Source organism: Malaclemys terrapin, chromosome 1 (assembly GCF_027887155.1).
Source record: "Malaclemys terrapin pileata isolate rMalTer1 chromosome 1, rMalTer1.hap1, whole genome shotgun sequence".
Taxonomy (NCBI): domain Eukaryota; kingdom Metazoa; phylum Chordata; order Testudines; family Emydidae; genus Malaclemys; species Malaclemys terrapin.
The window spans coordinates 93,862,977-93,883,845 of NC_071505.1; the positions used below are offsets into that span (position 1 = coordinate 93,862,977).

General features: G+C 50.6%; 1 protein-coding gene across 1 annotated transcript in view; it reads right to left on the reverse strand.

The window, feature by feature from the left end:
• The window catches only part of MICALL1 (MICAL like 1), a 29,148-nt gene that overhangs the window by 5,268 nt on the left and 3,011 nt on the right, over nucleotides 1-20,869 (reverse strand). Inside the window, exons 2-9 of the mRNA XM_054031713.1 lie at nucleotides 15,386-15,434; nucleotides 11,214-11,355; nucleotides 9,907-10,010; nucleotides 8,828-8,964; nucleotides 5,220-5,821; nucleotides 4,628-4,691; nucleotides 2,257-2,627; nucleotides 1,465-1,943 (exon numbers count right to left, since the gene is read on the reverse strand). Of these exons, the coding sequence (XP_053887688.1) occupies nucleotides 1,465-1,943; nucleotides 2,257-2,627; nucleotides 4,628-4,691; nucleotides 5,220-5,821; nucleotides 8,828-8,964; nucleotides 9,907-10,010; nucleotides 11,214-11,355; nucleotides 15,386-15,434 (1,948 nt within the window). The remainder of the gene's footprint in view (nucleotides 1-1,464; nucleotides 1,944-2,256; nucleotides 2,628-4,627; nucleotides 4,692-5,219; nucleotides 5,822-8,827; nucleotides 8,965-9,906; nucleotides 10,011-11,213; nucleotides 11,356-15,385; nucleotides 15,435-20,869) is intronic.

Here is a 20,869-nt window from a genome sequence, read left to right on the forward strand (position 1 = left end):
TAGCTGAATTTGCGTACCTTAGTCTGAAGTGGGGGCTTAGTGGGGACCAGGCCCAAGAAAGCAGATCCCAAGCAGGGTGTGAACATTGAGCAAACACCCTCTCACAGGAACTGCCATATTGGAGCAGAGTAACGGTCCACCTAAGCCACTATCCCTGCTTCTGCCATGGTGGAGTAGACAGCTGGTCCATCAGCCCTTATCTACAGGAGCAAACTTTGCAAGTGTAATTCCCCACCAGTGCAGCTCCAGAGCATGGTTTGGTACCAGCGTACTAAAAGAACCCAAGTCCTGTCTACACCATAGTTTCTACTATTGCTTCCACTGCTGGAGTTGCATTGGTGGGGAACTGTAGCTACAAAATTCATGAGTGTAGACAGCCTTTGGATACTCTGGTATCCTGTCTATGACAGCAGACAGCCTTGAATGTTTCCAAGGGAAGTATAAACCCCTAGAATGCACCTCACTGCACTATGGGAAGTGCATCTTCCTGACTTTAGCCAGTGATTAGCATGTCCCCTGAGGCATAAGGATTTATAGCCCTGGTTAGTTTATCCTAGCCAGTGTCACTGCAGATACTATTCTTATCTGTATCAATATTTAATCCTTTTTTTGATCACACTAAGTTATTTGCCTCAGTAATGTCATGTGGCAGTGAGTTCCACAGCTTAATCATAAACAGCATGGAAAGCTATTTTGCTTTGAGCAGCATTTTCATTTGTTTTGATTTGTACTCTGAGGCAGGGTGAATAAGAGCACGATTACTATTTAACTAGCGCTTATCCCACCAGACTGAGAGAATCTTAGCTCTGGCTCTGCCTGACCGGCTCTTTGTGGTCACATTTTGTGCCAACAAACAGGGCTGGCTCCAGGCACCAGCGAAGGAAGCAGGTGCTTGGGGCAGCCAATGGAAAGGGGCGGCACATCCGGGTCTTCGGCGGCGGGTCCCTCAGTCCCTCTCTTCCTCTTTGAGCTGCCGCTGAACTGCCACTGAAGAGGAAGAGAGGGAGCGAAGGAACCGCTGCCAAATTGCCGCAGAAGAATGAAGCGGCACGATTGAGCTGCCGCCAAAGTGCTGCTGATTGGCTTTATAAAAAAGCTGGAGCCGGCCCTGCCAACAACGTTGCACAAATGTGTCGAGAGCAGCATGTCACTACTGAAAGCCACAGTACAGAGTCTCACCACTTGGTGGTACCGGAGCTGCTTTGGGGTGAAGACATCACCATAGGATAGCAGAGTGTTGGAGATTGGTAGCCTGACCCTCAGCTCCGGTGTGGAGATGTCTCCAGGTGGAGAGGTGGAAAAACAGCAAACAGCTCAAGGCCAGAGGCCTATTGGTAGGGGTGGGTTTCCCCTCCCAAAGGGCACTGAAGGGCATCTCCTCCGGGCCTCTTTGGAGGACAACCATGTGTTGTGGGTCGGGGAGGGTGGGAGAAAGGAGGGGTTAGGAGAAATGCACCAGCCTACCTTCAGCTGCGGCTTGGGCGATGGGGAATTCTTGGGGCCTCCTTCACCCATGTCCGAGGCCAACAGGATGGGTGTGGGACTAGCACTGGCAGGAGGCTTGGGGGGCAGTTGGCTGGGGCTCGTCTTTAAATTGCTGTCAGAAAAGCTCTTGCTGGTCTGTTGAGCTCCCCCCTGCGCCTCCCCACTGGAGCTGGCTAGCTCACTGGAGGAAGAGAAGGAGGAGTTGGCGGACAGGCTGGCTGGGGCTGCAGGGCTCTCACTGGAGGAGACACTGGTGAGCGGAGTATCTGCACAGGAGATCTTGGAAGCAGCCGGCACATGGACTGTGGGTTCAGAGGAGCTCTTGGGCACTGACACCTCATCCGGGTCACCAGCGGCCTTGGCTGAACACTCGGAGTTGATGCTCTCAAGGCTGAGGGCAGGTGATGGGGTGGAGGAGGATGGCTCTGAGTGCGAGAGCCTGGAGATGGGATGGTGAACTACAAAGGAAAGAGAGAGGTCAGAGGGGAACGGGAAGTAACAAATACCCTCACACACACATACCAGCCACAGATGGAGACTGCCGGAGGCACCTTCAGGAGCGAGATCTCTCAAACACCCACCCTGTGAGACTGGGTGGGAAGCAGGATTTGGTAGCACAGAGCCCAGCCCAGCTGGCGTAGACATTAGGACTTGCTCTGCCTGCTGGAGAGGTGAAAGCGTCGGGGCTGCCTATCCCTGGCGTCCAAGGGTGACAGAGGCGGGAGTTCTGGGTAGGATGGCTGGGCACAGAAGGGTGTGGGAGGGACTCACCTAGGGGGGAGGCACTGGGTGCTCGCGGAGCCGGACGTTTCTTTGTCTTGGGACTGCTAGTAGGGGTGATGCGGTACCAGGGATGAGTGGGTTTTGTCGTGCTCTCACTCTGGTCCTGCTTTGGCGTGCTCTTTGGTGTTGCACCTTCCTCTTCTTCCTCCTCCTCCTCAAAGGGGTTGTAGGCTTTCGGCTCCCTGCTGGCGGATCTGCTCTCCCTTTCCCTCCCTTTCCCCTGCTCCTCCTCTTCCTCTGAAGCCCTCGTGGGAGTCTCCTGGCCACTGCCTGGTGGGGGAGGAGCCGGCTTCCTCTTGGGCTCTGGCTGAACCAACGCAATCCATGGAGGGTCCTTTGGTCTCACAGCAGCTCCCACTCTAGTTGAAGAGAAGAGCGGGGTCAGGGAGGGAGAGGGGATGAGGAGGACGCATGGAAGAGAGAATTCATGACAAACCAGGTAGAACATTGCCCATAAGGGGGAAAACGTCAGGCTAGGGCTGCCGCTGCCTTCTCTCTGCAGAGCATTCACCCCCAGGGACAGGTTGAGGGTATGACTGGGCATGTGGGTTCACAGGCTGGGGGAGCACAAACCTTCCAGCCTCACTAACGAGGCTGGGAACCAGAGATCTGTGCCCTGATTTCACTGTCTGGCAAACTATATTAATTGGCCATTCCCAGGAAACGTGGCCTCTCTCCCATCCCCCATGTCGCACAACAGCAGGAAAGATTAAACTATCTCCCACGCTTAGCGGACATGCTGCTAATGGCGGGGGGGCTGAGGACATCCTAAGCAAATGGCTCCAGCCAGCTGGGCTATTTATTGGGATCTTCGAGCACCCTGGCTGAGCTGGAGAATTGCCCCTCCCCCAGCACAAGTCACTTCTCTTTACACAATGAATTGGGGAGGGAGATGCAGTGGGGGCAGTTCACTGGATCAGTTTTCACCCAATAATCAATGCAAGAAAATATCTCAGGTGCCCAATTGCCCCATTGCTCACTGAGGCAGGTGAGGTGCTTTTACTCGTTACATGCCTCAGTTTTTCTCTCTCTGAAATGGGGACAATGATACAGACCAGTCTTTGCAAAGTGCTTGGAGATCTTTGGATGAAAAGCATTGTATAGGTGCAAAGTATCACCATTACAGCCAGACACACACAACAGAAACCCCGCCCAGGAATGTGGAACATTCCCCCAGGCAGCCAAGCATTTCCTCTTCCCCAGCTGTTTGGTTTTGCCGATTCAGGGTGGCTTGGAATCCTGAATACATCAATCCAATTTTAAAAATTTTATTAAGACGATGTTTAAAAAAGTGAATGGTGTAGAGTTTAAGCATAGAAGTTTCTGGTTATCAGGGAATAACATATAGACTATCAAGGGGTGCGAAGTTCGGTTTAAGATCGGATGGTGTAAGGAATACATAATCTGCAATATCCCCGATTGGGGATAAAAGGTTAACGGGTCAAAGTATAGACATTGAGATATGAGTACTAAATGTGTTCTTTGCCTTTCCATAGCCCCTTTCACATGAAGATCTCCAAGCGCTTTACAAGTCTTCCTGAATGGCAGACACTGCATTATTCCCCCCTCAGGTACAGATGGGGAAAGGCTGGCACAAGGAGAGAAGGGACTTGTTCTAAGCCAGTGGTTTCCAAACAGTGGATTGCAGGAAGGTTCAATGTGGGTTGTGGGCCCAGTGCAGAGGGGAGGCTCCGAGAGGGAGTCTGGAGGGCAAAGCCACCTTGCATTCATCCCGCACCAGCAGCTTCTGTCCTACAGGGCTGGGGCCAGCTCCCCGCTCCAGGCGTGGCAACCCGCATGGGGTCTCAGCACCACTCAGGTTTGGCCCAGCTGCCCGTCTGTCAGGACACGGTGGACTGCAACCCCGAGCCCAATTGCAATGCCTGGGGTGGGAGCTGGGTCCAGCCTCACGGGACAGGAGCCACCACTGAAGAGTAAGTGAGGGATGTGACGTTCTCCAGCCAAGGCCTCCCCTCCACACAGGCTGGGATTAGGGTCATGGTGCCAGGGCAGATGGAGCTGCTGAGGGTAGGTGGTGCCCCCTCAGCAGGGCAAGGAGAAGGCAAAGGACACTCGTCTATGATTTTGGCCCTCCCACCAATGGGTGGGTTGCAAAAAAGACCAAATGGAATTGGTGGGTGGGCTCAGTAAAATGTCTGGGAAGCACTGCTCTAGCCCCACATTGAGTTCCAGCCTGGAACAGAACTGGGGTCTCCCCAGGCCTTAGCCACAAGGCCCTCCCTCTCCACTGCCAGCTGATCAGCCAGGGAGGGGTGGGGCTGGAAGGAGAGTTCATGAGTTAATCACACGCACAATGCCTCCTGGTCTGTATGGTTTCGGGGCAAGCCAAAGGACCTACCGATCTGAGGAGGTGGGTCTCCCTCTCGGTTTGGGGACTGGGGGGCCGGGTTCAGGTACCCTACCTAGACAGGCAATTGGAAAGATACATGGTAAGAAAAGCAAAAGGCCATTAGGAAGCAGATGAAAAGCTCGATGGATTTCCTATTGTCTTCTGGCTGCTCCTGCTCTCTGCAGATCCCACAGCATTTTCCCCCTTGGCGTAGGGGTGTCAGCCCCAACACGCAGGCCAGATTCCAGCCTGGGTGACCTTGTTAACCAAAACTCACCCCCTGCAGCTGCCCTCACTCCCATCTCCTGCAAGCTGTGGAGTAGTGCTGGGGACAGTGTTGCGCGCCATCGAGACCCTCTGTCAGCCCAAATACAGCGTAGGACTAGGACACCAGACCCATCCACGCTACTCTGTCCCTTCTGGCAGACTGAGGCTCAGCCATCAAGACCAAGGTTCGATCAGAGATCTGGGGTGTCAGTTTGAGAGGGGCTGGGGAAGGACGTCTTTGAGCCTCATCAGGGACAGAGGCTTTGCTGAGCGTAAGCTGCACTGCAATGGGGAAATGGGGTCCACCCCACACGCCATCCTTGCACCTTCTTACCATTCACCAGGCCAGGCCCTGGCTCAGAGGCCTCACTCTGCACGTTGGATCTAGGCCGAGGGACGGGGTGAGAGCTTGGTGGTGACGGGGCTGCTGCGTCTGCGCCCCTCCTCGGGGCAGGGGTGGGACGAGTGTCCTTGAGCCGTCCGTCCAGTGGGCTGGCTTTGTCCTGGCTGGGCACTGGTGGTTTGCTGGGGAGAGGAGGCCTGGGTGGAGTTTGGGAGCAGGGCTCAGAGCTGGGTGTTTCATTCTCTGCACGGACAGGGGACGCTGCCGTCTCCACTCCAATGGGTGCACGACCCTTCTCTGCTGCACCTGTCTCCTTCTCTCCTGGTGGGTGGCTCTCTGATGCAATCGCCATGGATGTTTGGACACCGTCCTCTTTCCCTTCCTCCTCCTCCTCCGAGGGGGGGGCATCCTCACCCACAGTGGCTGCCCCAGCCTCAGTCCTCTTGCCCGGGTGCTGCAAATCAGGGCTGGGCCTGCACTCCGTCCTCCCACTCAGGCCCAGCTTGCCCCGGTGCTGGGTGCACACAAAAGTGCCCGACTCCGGCCCAGGTTTGTAGGATCCAGGGAGTAGTGTGCTGGAACATTCCTTACACCTGCCAGCGAGACACACAAACCATCCTGAGAAGGTGGGGAAAGGGCCTTCTACAGGAGGGGAGATTTACAAGGCTGAGGAAGGAAGGATGGCCGTATGGTTAGTGCACTAGACTAGGACTCGGGAGACCGGGATTCAGTTCCCAACTCTGCCACAGACACCCTGGGCAAGTCACTCAATCTCTCTTTGCCTCTGTCCCTTGTCTATAAAATGGGAAGAATAATCTGGCCTTTCTTTCACCCTTTGCCATATCTAGTTAGACTATAAGCTCTTCAGGGCAGGGCCTGTCTCACTACGTGTTTGAACAGGGTCCTCTCGGCACTACTGTAATACAAATCAGTAATAAGGAAGTTATACCAGCCTGAGCAGGGCTGTCCTTACTATGTACAATGAGAGCCACACACAGAAGCCCACTCAAGCACTCACTCCCACAAGAGCGGAGCTGTTTGTTCCTGTTTGTTTCAATGCAGCTGGTGGCTGTAAGATTAATTAGGTGCCAGGGCACTCAGGGCTCTTGTAATGGCATCTGGTTTACCACTGTTTATGTTGAAATCTAGAGAAATAAGCCCAAGGCTGAGGGGGAGATGCAATGAAATTAAAAGGCAGCGAGTTTGAACATGGAGAAAAGAGGCTATTTTTACCTCAATTGACCCGTGGAACTCACTGCTGCAGGATATTACTGAGGTGAATCACTCAAAACAGTCAATAAAGAATGAGAAGTTGCTAAAGATAATATTTGGAGATACAACATGTAGGGTAAAGTTACCAAAGTCTCAATCCTCAGTCTTCAGGGTATAAGACAGCAACCGGTAGAAATCCTCTTTCTACCATCATACAGTATTGCACAGGGACATGTATTAGAGTTTGTTTTGCCTTCCTCTAAAAGCTCCTGTCATTAGTCACGGTTGCAGACAGACTCCTGGACTGTCCCATTGGTCTGTTCCAACACCTCAGTGTCAGTGTTCTGACACACTCAAACACACAGACAACATTAATCTGGTGGTAACACTTGGCTGTGGCTACAGGTCAACTCAGGCAGGGAGGGGTTGCTCTGGGCCTGGTGGTGGTTTACCTGAAGCACTGGCAATGGTACAGTTTGCCTGTGTTGAGGGGTGAAGGTGGGGGGTGCTCCAGACCTGGGGATGTTTTACCTGAAGCACTGGCAGTGGTACAGTGTGCCTGGGGGGTTGCTCTGGGCCAGGGGGCGGTTTACCTGAAGCACCGGCGGTGGGAGTTTGCCTGTGTTGGGTGATGAAGGTAGCGGGTTGCTCTGGGCCTGAGGGTGGCTTACCTGAAGCACTGCCAGTGGTACAGTTTGCCTGCACTGTTGGGGGTGAGGTGGGGGTTGCTCTGGGCCTGGGGATGTTTTACCTGAAGAACTGGCGGTGGTACAGTGTGCCTGGCGGGTTGCTCTGGGCCTGGTTTACCTGAAACACTGGCGGTGGTACAGTGTGCCTGGCGGGTTGCTCTGGGCCTGGGGGTGGTTTACCTGAAACACTGGCGGTGGTACAGTGTGCCTGGGGGGTTGCTCTGGGCCTGGGGGTGGTTTACCTGAAACACTGGCGGTGGTACAGTGTGCCTGGGGGGTTACTCTGGGCCAGGGGGCGGTTTACCTGAAGCACCGGCGGTGGGAGTTTGCCTGTGTTGGGTGATGAAGGTAGCGGGTTGCTCTGGGCCTGAGGGTGGCTTACCTGAAGCACTGCCAGTGGTACAGTTTGCCTGCACTGTTGGGGGTGAGGTGGGGGTTGCTCTGGGCCTGGGGATGTTTTACCTGAAGAACTGGCGGTGGTACAGTGTGCCTGGCGGGTTGCTCTGGGCCTGGTTTACCTGAAACACTGGCGGTGGTACAGTGTGCCTGGCGGGTTGCTCTGGGCCTGGGGGTGGTTTACCTGAAACACTGGCGGTGGTACAGTGTGCCTGGGGGGTTGCTCTGGGCCTGGGGGTGGTTTACCTGAAACACTGGCGGTGGTACAGTGTGCCTGGGGGGTTGCTCTGGGCCTGGGGGTGGTTTACTTGAAACACTGGCGGTGGTACAGTGTGCCTGGGGGGTTACTCTGGGCCTGGGGGTGGTTTACCTGAAACACTGGCGGTGGTACAGTGTGCCTGGCGGGTTGCTCTGGGCCTGGGGGTGGTTTACCTGAAACACTGGCGGTGGTACAGTGTGCCTGGGGGGGTTGCTCTGGGCCTGGGGGTGGTTTACCTGAAACACTGGCGGTGGTACAGTGTGCCTGGGGGGGTTGCTCTGGGCCTGGGGGTGGTTTACCTGAAACACTGGCGGTGGTACAGTGTGCCTGGGGGGTTGCTCTGGGCCTGGGGGTGGTTTACCTGAAACACTGGCAGTGGTACAGTGTGCCTGGGGGGTTACTCTGGGCCTGGGGGTGGTTTACCTGAAACACTGGCGGTGGTACAGTGTGCCTGGCGGGTTGCTCTGGGCCTGGGGGTGGTTTACCTGAAACACTGGCGGTGGTACAGTGTGCCTGGGGGGTTGCTCTGGGCCTGGGGGTGGTTTACCTGAAACACTGGCGGTGGTACAGTGTGCCTGGCGGGTTGCTCTGGGCCTGGGGGTGGTTTACCTGAAACACTGGCGGTGGTACAGTGTGCCTGGGGGGTTGCTCTGGGCCTGGGGGTGGTTTACCTGAAACACTGGCGGTGGTACAGTGTGCCTGGGGGGTTACTCTGGGCCTGGGGGTGGTTTACCTGAAACACTGGCGGTGGTACAGTGTGCCTGGGGGGTTACTCTGGGCCTGGGGGTGGTTTACCTGAAACACTGGCGGTGGTACAGTGTGCCTGGGGGGTTGCTCTGGGCCTGGGGGTGGTTTACCTGAAACACTGGCGGTGGTACAGTGTGCCTGGGGGGTTACTCTGGGCCTGGGGGTGGTTTACCTGAAACACTGGCGGTGGTACAGTGTGCCTGGGGGGTTACTCTGGGCCTGGGGGTGGTTTACCTGAAGCACTGGCGGTGGTACAGTGTGCCTGGGGGGTTACTCTGGGCCTGGGGGTGGTTTACCTGAAACACTGGCGGTGGTACAGTTTGCCGTCAGCCAGGTAGCGCTGAACCAGGTGGACGTGCTGGTGGCAGGCTGCGCAGGTGCTGCTGAGTGTGTTGCGCTGGGACCGCTCCACCAGGCCTTCGACAACATCATCCTGAGGCAGAACACAAGGAGAGTACAGACTGGAGGGGCAGCAATCGAGACAGAGCGTATTTCAAATGGAAGCTCTTTGGGGCAGGGACTGTCTTTTACTGAGCGTCTGTACCGCACTCAGCACAATGGGGTCCTGATCCTGACTGGGGCCACGGGCGGCAAGAGAGATCTGCTCAGCAGCTGAGCTTCGGGTGTAACCTCACTTAGAAGAACAGGACAATATAAAGAAATAGCAATTATTTCACCCCCCCACATTCAGGTTGCAGGCTGCCAGTCCCGGAGAAAGGGCTGTCCCAATCCCCCAGCCCAATCCTCAGGAAGGCTCCCTGAGCCCTGTCCCAGTACAGAACAGACATCCTCATCCCCCTCTAACCGTTGGCCGATTCAGGAGGGGAAGAGGTGAAAGGGAGGTTTCTAACCCATACCGAATCCAGGGGCTGCAGTCACAGCCCTGGTCCATCCCAGGGAAGAGAGATCCCTGCCTGCTGTTGAATCCTGAGGCAGAGGGTTGGGAAGGGAAGGGGAATCCCCTGCCCACACCCATCCCAGTGACTGTGTCCTTACTCCATCATCCCCAAAGGGGAGGGCCTTGGGGTTACCCAGGAACTTTCTTTGGCTTCTCAGAGAGCCCTCTTGCATTGCACACTGCACTTTCTTCCCCCTCTTCACCGAATGAAGCAGGTGGTGAGCAGCATTTAATACCTAAGACCTCTAGAGAGAGATAATTCCTCAGGCTGGACCCTTCTCCCAGTGGAACCCACCAGAAAGCAAAGCACACTACAAAACACACACACACACACACACACACACCTCAGAGAATGCAACAGACCATCTGTTTGGATTCCTCCCATTGTGCCAGATGCTCACTCAGATGCTCCAGTGATGAGCACAGTGCACAGAAAATTAAAAGATGGGGTTAACTTTGCTACAATAGATGAGATACCTGTGGTGCCGTGGTGCTCCCCGCTGCAGGGATGGGCTTCTTGGGAGCTGGCAGAGGGGGTGACGAGGCAGCAGCCGGGTGCCTCATGGGCGGAGGGACTCTGGCTGGAGAGAGAGAGAGAGCAAAAGGGGAATCAGCTGCTGACAGAAGAGGATGATTCATGCAAAGCACATGGTGTAGGAAAATCACCTGGCCTTGTGACCCAGGATGGGATCTGATCACTTTTTACACCTCGGTACCTATTCCAGGAAGGAGGGAGAGGCATGGGGTAATGGGTTAGCCACAAGACTGACAATCAAGAAACCCTGCATTCTAATCCCAGCTCTGACAACAACTCCCTTCTGTGGCCCTGGGCAAATCACTCACCTCCTCTGTGCCTCAGTTTCCCCATCTGTAAAATGGAGATAACACCACTTAACTACCTCACAGGATGTTGTGATGATCAGCTAGATAATGCTTAAAGCATGCAAAGCACTGGGTAAGTGCTAAGTATTATTACAGCCCCTTGGGGCTCACTCTCCTGAGTGCAGACCGCAGAATATGACAAAACCCCTACCACGGCCAGGGCTGACACTCACTAACACCTGGAGGGAGGGGCGCACCTGTAGTCTGTTAACACCTGGATGGAGTCCTCAGATCGGACACAGGGTCTGTCTTGAGAAGGGCTGGTGTGCGTATTAGACAGGAGGAGGTTTACTATAAGCTGTCGTGGGCTGCACCTGGGGGGTTAGATCAAGGGAGTAGAGCAGGGAAGGATAAGTGAGAAGCCCAGCTCCTTACAGGAAAGATGCTCTGTTGGGCAGCTGGCACTAAGCTTCTCATCACTTCAGTTCCCCACACCCTTTGTCCACTGTTCAAGTGGGACCAGTAAGAGCTAGGTACCATCCAGGGCACCCTTAAGTACAACAGCACCTGCAGCTGCGATGCCTATCCCCAAAGGAAGATGGAAACAAGGGAAGATCTGGGTGCTCTCTCCCCACTAACTTCCTGGCCATGAGACCTACTCGCCCTCCCAGCTGTTGCTGGGCTATGAGAACAGAGATTAATTCAAGAATACTTTCTGCTAATTCAAGGAGGCCAAATCACACACACATACAGCCCAGTCACTTCCTGAAGCTGTCCATTCCACAGGGAGAAAAAGAAGCACTGGGTTGGAAACAGGAAGCTGTGATGAGCTCACTACCCGAGTGGAGAGGGACAGATGATGACACTGCCACAGTGAGAGATTGCAAAAGCATGGTTGAGTTCCCTTACATAACACAGAGGGGGTCAGGGCAGAAGCTGGAAGGACAGGCCACAGCTCTCACCTTGGTTGGGGTTGGTGAAATGGTTGTAATACTGAGACACGTAGGTCATGATGCTGAGGCAATCGGGGACCCTCATGGAGACCATATCGTTGGGATCCAGCAGGGCGGGGATCCCCAGCTCCCGCTCTGCCAACTCAAAGGCCTGTGAGAGTTCCAGAGAGGGAGGACAGGAGTTAAAACCGAAGCCCACTGGAAAACCAGGGTGGATAAAAATCAATTATTTGTTTTTAAATCAAAAAAATCGGATTTTTTTATTTAAATCAGATTTTTTTGATATAAAGCTTTTTGAGGAAAAAGCCTATCTAAAGATAGTTTTAATTAAGATATATTATAGCTCAAGGAGATCTCATCATGGAATAGGGATTATAAATTCTAATTCTATAGTATGAGACAATATATTCATGTAATGTTTAAGAAAAGTTTTGTTAATGAGTTCCAGTAGTTCATGGATTAGGGACCCAATCTCATGGGGTTCCACAGGCTTCTGTATAGATTATTTAGGTTAATCTTTCTATCTACCCAATGGGACTCAGTGCTCAGATTAGAACAGTGGTTCTTAACCTTTACTGCAGCCTGCACCCCTTTGGTTCTCAAAATATGTTCTCACACCCCTTAAACCTAGATATATATTTTTGTTTGTATATTACAGTAATCGTTAAAAACATGTATAATGTTAATAAATACATAGGTTTGATGAAACAAAGTAGTTGTACTTATGTGCCTGTGCTTAATTTGTGTTTTCAATTATTTACCTTCTAAAAAAATCTGGCATGTCTCGTACCCCCAGAAAGGGCATCTCGCACCCCCAGGGGGTGCGTGCATCCCAGATTAAGAACCACTGGTCTAGAAGATACCATCAGAGATGCGTAGTTTTGCAGTTCTCAAACTGTGGATTTGTGTCTCCAGAGATAACATGCTTGTTAACAGCAAAAATGTTTTAAATAAATAAATAATATATAGAGGTGAGAAATAACAGACCTCAACTCTATTGTCCTCTGCAAATTTGTGTACACAAGAGTCAATCCCTTACCGATCTCTAAAGGTCCAAAGTTTCAAAAAGGTCAATGAATAGAAGAATGTTGGGGGCGGAATAGATCTGGACAAGGAGAAGAAGTCTGGAGATAAATGTGAGAAGTGAGGGACGCTTGTTTTGTTAAAATATTATATGTTTGCTGTTGAAGAAAAAAATCCAGAATACTTAACGTTGTTGTTTTAGTTAAATAAAACAATTTAAATGTCTGTCTGATGATGTTCTCCTCCTAATACTGCAATGCAAGAAAATCCTCCAAATATTAATGATTAACCTGTTGAATTGGAGACAGTTCACCTCCCAATGACTTCATAAATATCTCCTTCAATTACCTTTGGTAAATGAAATAACCAACAAACATTCATTTTCCAATATTGCTGTAAAACTAATCTGAAAAATTTTCAAAATAAATCACTGTTTCAAAATGTATAGTGTGTACCGTCTAAAAATGAAACCTACATCCATCTCTGAGTTATGAAGAATATGTATTAAGGTTATAACAACCAACAAGAATGCACTTTTATGTAGAAATCCATGATTAAATCGAGTCTTCCTGACTAGTGATTTAAATCAAATCCACCCTGTGGAAAACAGAGGCTTATGGACAAACTTGCACGTTAGAGGAAACAAAAAGCAGGGATGGTTAGTGATGGAGGTGCCCTTGTTCTCAGTGACCCTCCAGTCGTCACTCTTCCCCTCTCCTCTCACTCTGCTATACCACCTAGTTCATTTGTTCTTCCATGTTCCCTATTCTTCCCGGGAAGTCTCCTTAGAGTTATGACCTGAGGGGGGAGAAAGCAAGGAGTTCAGTCTCCAGGGACCATCCCACCAATAACACAGCCCAGTAGTACTACGAGGGATGGTGGCTTTAACCAGATGGGCACTTGCCCCACTAGGAACCATGCCGAGATCCCGGTCTCATCTCCAGAGAAGAAGAATGATCTTGTGGTTAAGGCTCTGGATGGGGGCTGAGGGTTCAATTCCCGGCCTCATCTGAGACTGCCTGTATGACCTGTGGCAAGCCCCGTAATCTCTGTGTGCCTGGGTTCCCTCTCTGCGAAACGGGGACAATAATACTGCCCTGCCTCACTCACAGCAGTGTTATGGGGATATATCCATTAAAATGTGTAGGGTGCGCAGATACTACTAGGATGGGGATACCTACGTGGACTGATAAATTCATGGTCAAATAGGACATCTGCCAGCCAGGAATAATGAGGCACAGTGCACAGGACATGGTTGGGCTCTGCAGTGACACCAAAGCTTGCCCAGCAGAGGGAGGTGTTGCTCTCACTACAGCTAAATGTCTGTGCTTGCTGTTGCTTCTCTGGCAGGGCAGCCCAGACATCTGTAGCTGACCAACTGCACCTTTGCCCTGAGATAGGATTGCTGAGGCCTGCTACTTTGCCACTCAAATGTCTCAACCAGGGTTGGCAAAACAAACCCCGAGATAACATAAAGGGGCTCACAAATACTCTACAGGCAGAGCCAGACAGCCGAAGGGCTAAGGGTCTAAATGTGGAAGACAGAGCAGAGCTAGGATCCCATTGTGGGAGCACAGTGTATGGGAAGCCATGAGACTGAATGAACTCCAAATGTTGTAGCTCAGTTCCCTTTGGGTGGGAGTGTGTGATTATTTTGGGGAACCCCTGGGATCCCCAGCTGCGCCACTGACTTGTTTTCTTTTGAACCCAAGCCTTCCACGAGCCCTAGTGATGCCTACGTTCCATGGCTCCTTGTCTTTCCAGCTCTCTCTCACATCAGATATTTTCAGACAACCTCACCATTCCATTCTCACTGGATTCCTGTTTACACTCACTTGGTAGCCACAAAGGGATCCAAACACATTCCACCACTAACCTCTCAGGCCAAAGGGGAACAAATAAGCATATTTCTCGCACCCCAGTGAGCACCAAACAGCGGGGCTTGCTGGAGGTGATGGGGCTGGGCAGAAGGGCGGTGAGGGAACACTGCTTCACTGAAGCACTATCGTCCCCAGGACACCATATTCAGTCCTATTCCACTGAGGGCACTCCTGGGATCATGGCTTTTCTCAGAGCAGTGGCTCGACCTGGCACCACACCACTTCTGGGACCATCACTTCACCGGAAACTGTGCTGGCCTCAGGAATGTCCCTTCCCTAGGATCATACTTCCCTTTGGGCCACCAATCTCCAGGAACCACTCCTTCCTCAAGCGTGATACTTCACTAGGAGACGCTCCGGTTGTGGTTTGTGTGTATCTAGCACCTTTGCTGTGCATCCCATCAAACAAAACTTGAAAACATCTACCAGTTGTTTACTTGTCAAGACATGAAAGTCCATCCTGGTGAGAAACGCAGCTCTCCTGCCACCAGCTGCTGGGAAGGGTGAGGGTGCTGTCCCTAGACCATGCTCCGGGGCTCCATTTTTATGTCAGCCTCTTGCTAGTGTCTGATAAATGTGAAGCTCCCACTCAGCCATACCTTTAGCTGCTGAGAGACAGGACCCTTCTCTTTCTTTGTTCTCCTCAAGAGCCTCCTGGCTGCTGTGAAGGAGGAGGGTCTCCACTAATTTAAGCCAACCCATGCCTCCTGTCTGTTGCAAGGAAGACAGGGAAGATGAGGTCACTGATCTACTCTACTCCCAGCCTCTGTTTTTTGGGCCTTCCTCCCCTGTCACTAACTCCTATCATCTGCAGCAGAGGCAGGCACTGCTTTTCCAAGGAGCATCATGAAGTTGACATGAATCTAGACAGCTGCACTGCTGCCCATGAGGTTGGGAAACTAACCGGACTCTTGTTAGCTTCAATCTTCAGCTGTTTGGCAAAGTTCTGAACCGCAGAAGCAATGGAGCTGTCAAGATGCCGCCACATTGGTTTCCCACTCGGAAAGTTATCTTGGCAACGACATAAACTAGGAGCTTATATTTTCTTTAATGGGAGCTTAGAATGTGTGGAAGAAGACACTTCAGATCCCCTCACTCACCCAGGTAAGCTTCTGCCTTATCCAGAGTGAATAGATTTTTCTAGCCTTGTACAGATGACTGCCACCACATCCCCCAGCCCTTGAGTGCACTTTATGTCAACATTGCGTACTCTATCATGTTATTTCCCACGTCCATGACTCCCTCTTTCCCTCAGTGCAAGGCGTCACGGTGACTCACCAGGTGGTTGTTCTCGTAGACATTGTCCTTGGAGAGTGAATCAAAATCTCTGGAACAAGAAATCACAGAGGGGTGATATGAGAAAAGGGAGGAACGGCTCCACAAGACACCACAAACAGGTTCACGGGACAACCAATATTACAAGGGCATTTCAACAACAAAAAGCCAAACTCCCAGACAAACAAAACCTTTGTTAAAGTAGATTTAAGACTGCAAATAGGGCAAGAGACGGTAAGAGAATTTTGCAATTTGAAAAAACACAAAGGGCTGAAAGCCAGGAAATTAAGACTTTATCATCATCAGCTGTATTCCAATAGCACCTAAAGGCTCCAGCCAGTATTGAAGTGATAGAGTAGAAGATTTAAGATGAGGTATCAAAAACACCCCAAACATGGAGAAATACAGAAAAAGTGCCTCAGACTACTCCAACTCTATCCTCATCTCCCCAACACCCAATGCTCCCATCTGAGGCAGATGATCAATCAAATACAGTTCTGCAGCTAGATGGAACGTTAAACACTGGATGCCTTGCTGATTCAGACAAGAATCTGGGCATCTGGGAACACTTTAAACCCCAGCATACTCTGGCATTTCATATGCAGCTGCAGACAACTTAAATCATAGCCAGTGGAGCGTATATGTAGCCTATCTACAAGGGTTTAAAATATCCTGTGCCAGGGGAGGCCCAACCAGTGTGGAGAGTAAAGAGTTAAAATGGTTGTAAGATTTCCAGTACCTGGTGTGAGGAAAATATAGGATAGGAGTTGGATATGTCTGTGGTGTGCATATGAAGTGTAATGACAGCATCACTTTGTGCTTGTTACAACACCGTCCAGCTGATGATCTCAGCATTCTATACTAAACAATGAACTCAGCATCACAGCATACCTGTGAGGTAGATAAGTATCATCTCCATTTTAAGGTTGAGGACACAAGCCCAGAAATTAAAGATCAGAATGGGCCACTCTTACTTACATTTAGTACTTTAACCCAGGAGGAGTCTGACTGGTTGTGGCTACACTAAAAACAAAATGTCCTCATCTTTACTGTCCCAGTTTAGCTTCGCAGCAAAGCTTAGGCCTTGGCTACACTGGCAATTCACAGCGCTGCACTTGCTGCGCTCAGGGGTGTGAAATAACACCCCCCCCGAGCGCAGCGAGTGCAGCGCTGTAAAGCGCCAGTTTAATCAGCACCTGCAGCGCTGCGAGCTATTCCCCTCGGAGAGGTGGAGTACTTGCAGCGCTGCGAGAGAGCTCTCGCAGCGCTGGCGGCGCGACTACACTTGCGCTTCACAGCGCTGCTGAGGCAGCGCTGTGAATCCGCGAGTGTAGCCAAGGCCTTAGTGTAAAGATGGGTAATACGACTACTCCCAGCATGAGGAAGGATGGAAGAAAGTCCCTTAGTGACTTTCCCAAGGTTGCACAGGAAATCTGTGAAACACTGAAATAAACCCCAGTCACAGTCTCTGACACAGCAAGAATATACTTCCTCTGTTCAGAGGAAAAACATTGGTGTTGCTGTTCTCACCAAAGACCAGTGGAGTTGGAGGCTAGATCCTGGTTAAGTAGGTGGCACATACAGATGTGTTCACACACACTCCCACACACATGTATGCTGAGCATTGTACCATGTAATGGGAGCATGTGGGAATACAAGGGCTGAGTTAAGGTTATTTGATGTATCTTAACTCTTCGTTTCCATATTTGGCATTTTTTTCCTATCATCCATAACCTTAACTTTGGATTTACTGGCTCACAGCTGTCTGTGTGGGTTTGTTTTTTTTTAAAGACAAAGGTCCATACAGGTGTTTTCCCCATAAATATTTATGATCATAACTCAAACTAAAGGGCTTTTTTGGCCTGAGAATTCTGTTTGTTCTGTTTTTCTTAGAAACAAGACGCTCAGCAACACGAGAGAAGTGACATGAGATCAGAGTGAAGGCTGACTGGAGTATGTTAACCTTGTATCTCCCTTTTCAAAAATAATAAGCGTCATTTGAATTTCCTAACTTTCCTTGTGTACATGATTGGCTTGGAAACTGAGCACTGGTTTTGGTGGAGTTTGTAGTAACCATAGCACTGGCCAATGAGGAGCATCCAAAGCCAGACCAAATATAAAATAATCTTCACCCCTATCCCTAATCTCTTCTGCCAACCCAAAACCACTTTATTTCAGACAGGCCCATTCTGCTTGGGTGGGTAGGGTGTGCATGTGGAAAGAAGATGATGATGAGTGTTACCAAGTGATTGGGAGTTCGAAGATACAGGTTGCTTTGCTAGTAAGGCAGGGTGGAAGGGGCTCAACTTTGACTGTAGAGAACAAATTCCACAAACACTACGCTCCACCTGGTCTCCTTCCTCAGATCTACATGGTGAGAAACGTAGCACACAAATGGTGGGTAGGTTTCAGCCCATCCCCCTCTTTTCCTGTCCATCACACTCCTTCTTTTACAGCTCCATCTGGCCCTGAGGAGCCCAAGTTCTGCTCTGTGGGGCACACAACAGCACCCAGGGAGGGAGTAACTAACACACATTGGGGTGGAGCTTCCAGTGCATTTGGGTGCTGCAGGTCAGTAAACCTCCAGGAAAATACACCCCTTTAGCTTTATTTGGCGAGTCCTGGATTGAAATACCAGAATTTAGAATTTCACAACTATATGGCACCTCGCTAAATATATATCACTACTTTGGCATCAGCCTAAGGCAGTCCCATAATATCTGATTCATGGGAATACTGTCTTGATGAAGCATCTGTATTACCATTCCTCATTATTAAATCAGTTTCCTGGAAGACATCCCATAGAATGATTGCCCTGATTCAGCAAGTCCCAACAAAGCAGAACACACTTGGAGTCAGAATTTCCATGGATATAGCATCTTTCATCCCAAAGTGCTTTGCCAATTACATAGATACAGCAGCAGTAGTGGCCTCTGTGGTTTAGGACAGCAGCCAACAAGCCCACAAAATACTGGGAGGCAGGGGGCATTTTGTACAGCAAACACTAGAGCAAACTCCTATATTTTTCCAAAATACGTTGTCGGCTCTTTAACGGCCACACATAGCAGGGAGGACTTCAGCTTTTAAGACCCTGTCTAAAAAATCCACACAGCATACTGCATAGAAATCTACCTCTCTCACAGAGGAATAGTTGAGCTGACCCTGCCGGGATTTGAACCGATGACTCAACGCAGACTAAATATTTCAATTCTGATGTTGCTATGGTGTGTCCCTCCTTCTCCTCTCGTTTTCAGTGTACATTTGCTTCTCTCTCTCCACCGAAAATGCCGAAGCCAGACACTGTCCTATTCTTTCGGTGTCTATACCCCGAAAGTCTCCCTCCACAGGCTCTGTGCAAGGCAGCAGTGCAAGGACACGGGAAGAGATGTTCATTCTCCCACTACATAGCTGCTTCTTGCTTCACCAAGCTGCAAGGGAAGCCCACTAATTACTTACATTGTGCTTTAGATTTTCAAAGCACTGTCCAAGCATTAGCTAATTAATCCTCTCAGCCCCCTGTGAAGTAGGCCTGGATATATTATTCCAGTCTTACAGATGGGGGGAAAAAGATGTTAAGTGTCTTACCCAAGCTCACACACTCAGCCTGTGACAAAGCCACAAACTGAACCCAAATCTCCAGAATCTCAGTCCAGGTCTCAGCCAGGAGACTGACCTTTGTTGCCCGTTTTACAGATGGGGAAAACAGGCACAGAGAATCTGAGTCACTTGCCCAAGGTCACAAAACTAGTGAGGGTCAAAAGCAGAATTAGAACCCACATCTCCAGACTCCCAATCCTGTGCCTAACCCCATAGACCACAGTACCCCAGCAGCAAATTGCTTAGGCTCATATTTTTAACACCCCTGTGTTTGGATGCCCAACTTGAGCTACCTGGGGCCAGATTCTAAAGGTGCTGAGCACTTGCAGCTCTCATTGCTTTTTTTAGACTCACGTTGCTTCCAAAAGTCTTGTCCCATTTGCCTGAAGCTTTCCAGGAGAGTGTATCTACACCCAGCAATAAGATCCCACCTGTGGAATTTCAAATTAATTGGACTAGTTTGAGTGGACTTAGGAGAGCAAGAATGGAAACTAGCTTTACTTTCAACAATGGCAAGAGACAGGCTATGGTCTCTGCATCATTTCATGAAAAGGCATCACACCCCTCTTCTCAAACAGCTTCCCCTTCACAGCCAAGAACTTATCAAGACAAGTACATCTCACTTGGGGGCACAGCAGCTGTTCTGCGCTAGACACCCCATGCAGCAAGAGCATCCAGATAATAGACAGGCTAGATGCTTTACACGTAACTAATAGATAAATAGGAGAGGCACAAATTGAGACGCTCTAGAACCAGAAGAAACCCTAAGGAGCAGAGCGCTGGGTTAGCATTATATTACACAGAAGTGAGTTCCATGACTGAGCGCCATCCAGCTCAGCACAGCTGCTGCATGCATATGTCGTTTCACACCCTGATGGAGCTGGAACATGATAGTATATAAATGCATACGTATCCAGAACTTCAGAGTCTCTTGGGTTCACACCATTGCAATCGGCATGAGCAGCAGCAGCACAGTTGTTTGAAAGCGGCTGGAATGGCCCATCACGTTGGAAGCCCATTAACTGGCCAGATATTATTACCCAGAGGATTGAAGGTGCTTTATAAATACAATTTAGCAGAACAGGGGGAATGCTTTTGCTCCACTGTCTGAGAGATTTATTACTCCATATCCTTGAGTTTCCAAATCAGGACATGCTGAAGCGACTGAAATCAGATGAGACGGCACACCCTTCGGCCACCCCTTGAAAAATCCTTCCTTAACATGCTATGTCCTTGTAAGGTCCTAGGTCTGTCTTTACAATACAGTTCACTCCACTTAACTGAGATGCTCTTAGTTAAGATATCTGCCAGGGAACTGATTTGAGCCCACTGATACTAAGAGCAAGCTTAAGGGGATGGTAATTCCACTTAATGAGGAAGCCTTCAGATGACTTAGGGGTGCTTACTGTAGGGTTTTGGATATCTCACTTTCACGCTGGCCCTGTTGGTTTGCTTTTCAGCCCCTTAATAGCCGAGATAAATGCAAAAATAAAAACGGTATGAATTGCTACTCGTCCCTGTTTTAGTTTGCCTCTTCCACACCAGTGACCCATGCTGAGCATTGTGCAGGCGACTCCTGAAATAGGCAGGCAATAGACTTGGTCTCTAGCCCACTAGTTCAGATAGCACCTGGAGGCTAGCCCCAGCTCTGCCCCTTCCACCTGCCCCTGCCCCTGCCCTGCAGTCGGACCCCCGAGACACCCCCTACACCTGGAGGAGCCCCGAGCGCCCCCCCCCCTCAGCCAGAGGAGCCCCGGGCCGACCAGAGACCCAAGCGCCCTCCCCCCCCCCATTGGCCAGAGTCCAGGGAGTACTGATGAACCTGGGGAGCTGGATAGCATGTACTGCCTCCTCAGCCATCCCAGAACCTGCATGGGGCATAATAAATCA